The following is a 6593-nucleotide window of genomic DNA, read 5'->3' as shown; positions in this document are numbered from 1 at the left end:
GAAAGTTTTGGAACAAGAAAAAATTAGGTTTTTTTCAAGATTACAAATGGATATAACCCTTTAAAGGATAACACCCCGCCACCCTAGGTGCATACAAAAAGCATTACTTTGATTATTAATTTTGAAAGAATAGAAAACGGATTCTCGATTTTTAACCAAATAGCCATTCTTGCAGAAAGCCTTTTTAGACATAACAATACCAAACGGGCAAACACGAATTTTGGGACACCATACAATCTACAACAAAAATTAATCGAAAACTAGTGAAGTACAGACGATTTTTGTTTGGCCTTTTTCAAAAAAATTACACTATTACATTACATATTAATCTAATCAGAAGATAAATCTTCCGGACTAGACACACTGCAGCTTCGGAAACTAAGTCCATTTGGCTGATACAGCACAAGACATTGATACAACAAAGAAAGACAAAGAGAGAAAGAACAACAGAAACACATATAACACATAACTACGTGGCACAGAGGGGAGACATCGTTGACAATTGTCTCATGTTATCGCACAGGTGGCCTCAGTTAAGCTGGCGATTTTAGAAAAAACTTCTGAGCCGACCGTTGTCAAAAAAAAAAAAAAAAATTATTAAATCATTATTACATCACCTGCAAGAAAAGCTTGTACCTAATCAATCAAATATGTACTTCAAAGCAATCCGTTAAGCTTCTGTTGAGCAGCGCGTTGTCTCGATTTTGAAAAATATATGCTCTCACCAAAATTATAAATAATCTCAATAAAGGTCAAATGGACGTATATTATGAGATAAGACATATTTTCCAAAACTGACATTGCATTGTATTGTATTATGAAAAGTAAAGCCGAATTAAATTAATTGTTTTTTTTTTTTATAAGCGGAAAGTAAGTTCCCTGTGAATACAATTCTGATTGGATACACAAATTAAAGATCCAAAAAGAATTTTTAACTTCATGTCTTTATATTAATATAAGTCACTGTGGCGTATACGTAATATTATTATCTATAGAAAATTTTCTGGCCTTTTAAGTGCTTTTTGTATCTCTTCGTTCAAAAGTTTACCTACAAAGGTATAAAAATCACAAAGCTAGTACTTGACTGCTTCATTTTCTTATGTATAGTATAAGCTGGATTTATTATGTTCTTGCCAATCAGTTTTTTTGATTTTTGTTTTTAAACAAGAAATTCTAGCATACATTTCTGTGGTGTTTAAATAGTTTACCAAAAAAATATTTTATAAGAATTAACATTCCACATACACTCAATCTCTGGGGTTTCCAAATATTGAGTCCTTGTCTGTGCTCTGTGCAGTGTCCAATTTTCTAATGAATAAGGTAAGGTGTCAATCGTAAACTCAGATTAATGCAAGTGCCTGTCATTGTTAGTGATTGAACACTATAAAATGGAGTTATTTATCAAATACTAGGCAAACGTTTTTAAAAGTGTCAAAGCAATATTTTTGGCAATGATTAATTCATTGCGTCAGTGTTTATTAGTCGTCTAGCCATTAGGTAGATGAAATACTGCAAATAAAATGCAAGGTATCTTACTTAAATAGGTTTTTTTTCTTATCAAATTTATTAAGTTTTAAAGTAAGTTTAAAAAGAAGATATATAATTAACAAACTCCTTTTAAAAATTGTACGGACCTCCTTAATATGCATTATGAATCTTAATTAAACTCACCTATGGCAACCCTGATTTCAATAATTTATATTTATAGCTTCATCCAGCCTGTAGAAGAAGCTATCAATTCAGTTTAAAGCTTCAATTCATTGCAGAATCTTTCTCTGTCGTTTTCTTATTGCACATACTTAAAAGAGTAGTACTTAATTATTTGTTTGAGTTCTTCAAGTAAAAAACAAAATAATGATTCAAACTTAATAACTGATAAGCTTTCAAAGTGGGAAGTCCCTTTCTAATTTGAATTATACTAAAGTTAAATTGGAAAATATTAATAAAAGTTTTTTATTCCAATAAAGAGGGAAAATTTGTTCAATCTTTTATGTGTTGTGAAAACAAAACGTAAGCATTTTATTTTTCTTAGCAAAAAAATGCTTTAGTCTTTCGGATTCGTCCTCTAAAGAGTTGATGTTGTTATTTCTTCTTTAAATTGCTTTCAAATATTAAATAAATAGAAATAAGATACCAGTTTTTAACCAAAAGTAGTTTTTTAATAACACCGATTTTCGTAATGGCCATTGGGACTTCTGTACTTGAAGATATAAACTTACATAAGGAACCGGATACACAAAGCCCTCATATTTGTAAGCATTATAGTTCGAAACAAGGTTAGCGATTAAAAATATACTTTAATGTGAAATTTTAACTGGAAAAATTTATTTGTTCTTCTTTATTTTTAGGAAAATATAAATTAGCTATCATTTCCACGGTTGTTGTTATGCTCGTAATAATAATTGGATTTTTAATTTTAAATCGCTCAACAGAGTGTCAAAAATCAAGTTCTGTGTCTTCGGAACCTGGTAAAAAAATCAAAAAAATTGATCTATCAAATTTTACCTACTAATTAATTCTCTACCTTTACAGAAAAAATAGATGATTTACACATAATATCCAGAGATGAATGGTTGGCTCGACCACCAGTTGAACAACAAGAATTGGTAGAGTTGGTACTTCCAATTCATCGTGTTATTATTGCTGATACTGCAACTTATAATTGCAGCACTCAGGTATGAACTTTAAACAAACCAAAGTTAAAAGATTAATTAATTTCTTTATAAAGGCTGCTTGCAGTTATAGAATTCAAACAATTCAAAATTACCAAATGGATTCTATACTCTTCAATGACATAGCCTATAATTTTCTAATTGGTGGCGATGGAAATATTTATGTAGGACGTGGTTGGGATGCCCAAGGTGCACATACAAAAGGATTCAATGTGGATAGCATTTGTATTGCATTTATTGGTACATTTTCAACAACAAGTCCACCAGAGAAACAACTTAATGCTGCAAAAAGGATGTTAAACGAAGGTGTAAGACTTAATAAGCTTGTAGAAAACTATAAGCTATATGGCGCTCGGCAGTTAAGTGCAACATCTAGCCCTGGAAATGCTTTGTATGAAATTATTAAAACTTGGCCTAATTGGTCTAATCAAATATAATTTAGAACATATACAAAAAAAATGTAGATTAAAAGTTCTTATTTAATTTATTCAGATAAACAGGAGTTAACATTAAATAAAGCTTAATACTTATTCTAAAGACTAATAAAATTAGTTTTAATTTTATTATTTTTTGGAGCTTTCCTTTTTGGGGCCGTTCGAGTACTCGTCGACTTATACATTGTATTCCGCTTCGGCTCAGGTAGAGCTTGTGGTGCCAATCCGTTTTGTGCTAACATTTCCCGATGCATCAATAATCGATTTTCTGCACTGTGCCAATCTGTCATTGGATTCGACCACAATCTTTCTGCAAGAGCACTTGCTTTGGGCCACAACAATCCATCCAAACTTAATTCGTCAATTCTTTCGGACCAAATAGCTGCCTCAGATCCTAAAATAAGTTTATTCGCCAAACCAAATATGAGGTCAGGACTATTTTCATAAAACTTTTTCCAACCATCATTGCTATTATTTCGACCAGTAATGACCAAATTTGTTGAAATCAATCTTAGGCCATTCTTGAGAGCCCGTGGTATAAATTCTGCCGGACAATTAGCTCCAGTTTGTATGATGTAACGTGACTTGTCAATAAATTTATTAACAAATGGTGGATTTGTCAATATACTAGCCCACACAACAATTGGAATGTTACTTTCTTTGGAAACCTTATCAAGACTGGCTAAAGCATTGGCTTGAAAATGTCCCCACAATTCAATAAAGCCTACTCTTTTTTTCAAAGTCAAATTTTTGTTTTGCATCCAATTCTGAATCGATTGCGAGGAATTCCAACAGGATATTACTGCTGAATCACCTCCCATGTGGAAGATGTTGGGTTTGAAAGATTTAATCATTTCCGAGTAAATATCTTCTAGTATTTCATAAGTTCTGTCAAGAGTTGGATCGAGTTGTCCACAAGGTGGTTTGGGACAAAACTTCGTCCGAGTATGAGCATTTAAACAAACTGTTACATTCTCTTTCTGCCATCCTTGGCCAACGTGTGCTGGTCCTCCAAATTCAGGAATAACACGAATTCCACGGATCTGTGCATATCTCACAATTTCGACGATATCTTGAGGAGTGTAGATTTTTTCTGGTGAATATGCTCCTAATGTGTGTAAATTTGGATGTGATTTTATCACCATTGGGAAACTATTTGAATCTACTATATGCCAGTGGAAGGTGTTGAGTTTACTCATAGCCATGCCATCTGTTGGAAATTTTGATAATTAGCTACATTTTTCAATAAAATTGATTGCATACTTACCAAGAGTCCTTTTGATTGATTGCAAACTGAAATAATTTTTTGCGGTATCAAGTAAGATGCCTCGATGCTTGTAAATTGGCGAATCATTTATAATGGTATCGATCAATATATCGAGACATCTTCCATGATCATTATACACGATCAACTGTGATAAAGTTTCTAAACCATGTCTAGCTCCAAAATACGTTCGTGCACTGATTTCGACCAAAATCTGTGTTTTATCTTCGCTAATGTTTAACACATAACTCTCATCGGTATCATAAGTAAGCTTTGGAAGTACTTCGTTATTGTCTGTTAAGACAATTTTGATAAGCAAAGGTTTTATTTCTTCATTTTTTCCCAAACCAGATTGAGGTATTTTTGCAATGAGCTGTCCAAAGAATCGTTCTTCAACTTTTTGCCAAATCGAATTACTTACAGATTTTTGTGTGATATCAAAATTTATCTTCTTATGATTAATTGAAGCAACAACATCACCAACTTTAACCGAACCAGTTGGTTTAGGCCAAAGAGTTCCAATTTCTCCACCACCGCATACTAATTTGCATACTCCTAAGCTTTGGGTACTGTATTTATTTCGAAAAGGAACTTTTATGCATTTGTTTCGGTTGCATTCATAGCCCCAAATCGGTGAAGATTCACTATGAAATATAAACATTTAATTACGTCATAAAAAAACAGAGATATAAAAATAAACTTACTCAGCTAAAGCTGGTAATAATGCTGCTAAAGAAAATATTAACTTTATAAACTTGTTGCTTGTCATTCTAAATGATGAACCGGCCTTTTCGCACTGTCTCAAATCTCAATGCACTTAAGTGATAGTATGCTTATCGTGGATGGTTTTCCCCCCTTGAGAATTTGGAATTACCCAAATCTTTCTATATTCTATAATCTTCGCACTTTTTGATTCTAAGGTCAAGTTAAATTATTTCAATTGTTTTTTTTTTTAACGCGATCATTTGAAGTTATCAAAAAGTTGTTTTATTTTAACAATAATTGTAGAAAAATAAAGAAGAATTATTAGGAACAACACAGTCCACTGCTTTTAAAAGTTAAATTAAGAATGATTTTGATGAAGAATTAGTTTGTTATATGAGAGGCGAATTAAATTTTGAATTTTAATTAATTTGATCTTCATTGAAAGTAAACACAAATACTTTGGACATTAATTCATGTGTATTATTTGTTTATGTTTATGTGACTCGTTTGAGGAATTCTTTATCATTATTATTAATAGAAATATCTCACACATGGGCTTAAAAATGAGATGACATTTCATAATTTTTATGTGATAGTGGAGACAAGGGAATGTTAGAATGTTTGGCAAATACCAGCTTTTTCGATATTTGTATTTTTTTTTTTTTTTGAAAAATTTTCATTTATGTTTTAAAGACGACCTTTATTCGGGGGAACATCGAGGAACAGTTCGCTACCTAAAAAAAAGAGGCCCTACCTTCAAAAAAGTTGCTTTAAAAAAAAAAAAAAAGTTTGAAGATTTCCTACCATGAAATACCCTTCCATCAAAAAAGCCCGTCCTTCAAAAAGTACCTGTGTTTGTTAAATGCCCTACTGCGAAAATAGCTGATATTTTTGAAGGTATGGAATTTTTCAATTAAGGGCTTTTTGAAGGACGGGCAATTTTGAAGTAAGAGCATGTTCTAACACATTTTTGAAAGTAAAGACATTTTTGAAAAAAAAGGTATGTTTGAAGTTAAACAATTTTAAAAATCTGTCCATTCGCCCGTTAAGGCTGTCAGGACAGACGCACGGACGGAATTAAGAGACCCACTTTTTCAGACTTCACTATCATCGTAACGTTGTTTTGATGAAAACCTCGATTTTTTTGAACAAGGAATAAATACTTGCCCTATATAGAGCAGCTTTCATTCAAAAAGTGAGTGTGGTAGAAAGCACAAATTTGTTGCGATGCGATGATATTCTTGACTATCGTTCATTTGTTCTTAGATTTTTATAGAATTATTGTTTTCAATGATTTAGATTTTATAGCTTTAAAACGCATTTCCAGATAGTTTGAATAACTGCCCTAAGCTAATCTGACTTTGAGTGAAATAGCCTTGTCAATTTGTCACCCAATTTGTCAATTTGTCGCTTTGTAGCCATGTCACCTTTTCATGTCTTGTAACGTCTTTAAGGGTAAGATTCCTCATTTTCTATGCTGTTTGTACAAAAAAGCAAAATTTTGAATGCATTAAGCCT

The 6593-nt window shown here is 32.0% G+C and overlaps 2 protein-coding genes across 4 annotated transcripts; one reads left to right on the top strand and one right to left on the bottom strand.

Annotated features, from left to right (window-relative positions):
* The first annotated feature begins 1749 nt into the window (after nt 1-1749).
* Nucleotides 1750-3118, top strand: LOC129911428 (peptidoglycan-recognition protein SD-like). Of its 3 annotated transcripts, none has more exons than XM_055989233.1 (5): nt 1750-2010; nt 2155-2276; nt 2349-2468; nt 2533-2675; nt 2729-3118. In XM_055989233.1, the coding sequence occupies exons 1-5, from the start codon at nt 1991-1993 to the stop codon at nt 3107-3109; spliced, it is 786 nt and encodes a 261-aa protein (XP_055845208.1). In that variant the 5' UTR covers nt 1750-1990; the 3' UTR covers nt 3110-3118. The 3 variants fall into 3 exon arrangements, with proteins under 3 accessions (XP_055845208.1, XP_055845207.1, XP_055845209.1); XM_055989232.1 differs by having other exon boundaries at nt 2152-2276; XM_055989234.1 differs by having other exon boundaries at nt 2124-2276.
* A 71-nt stretch (nt 3119-3189) lies between these two features.
* LOC129911427 (chitooligosaccharidolytic beta-N-acetylglucosaminidase-like) lies at nt 3190-5444 on the bottom strand. The gene is made up of 3 exons (XM_055989231.1): nt 5075-5444; nt 4374-5014; nt 3190-4316 (listed from the first exon to the last, which is right to left on the bottom strand). The coding sequence occupies exons 1-3, from the start codon at nt 5137-5139 to the stop codon at nt 3205-3207; spliced, it is 1818 nt and encodes a 605-aa protein (XP_055845206.1). The 5' UTR covers nt 5140-5444; the 3' UTR covers nt 3190-3204.
* Nucleotides 5445-6593: the final 1149 nt, after the last annotated feature.

The sequence above is a fragment of the Episyrphus balteatus genome, chromosome 2 (genome assembly GCF_945859705.1).
Source record: "Episyrphus balteatus chromosome 2, idEpiBalt1.1, whole genome shotgun sequence".
Lineage (NCBI taxonomy): Eukaryota > Metazoa > Arthropoda > Insecta > Diptera > Syrphidae > Episyrphus > Episyrphus balteatus.
Note: the sequence above shows the minus strand (reverse complement) of the source record. Positions and strands in the feature narration are given on the sequence as shown.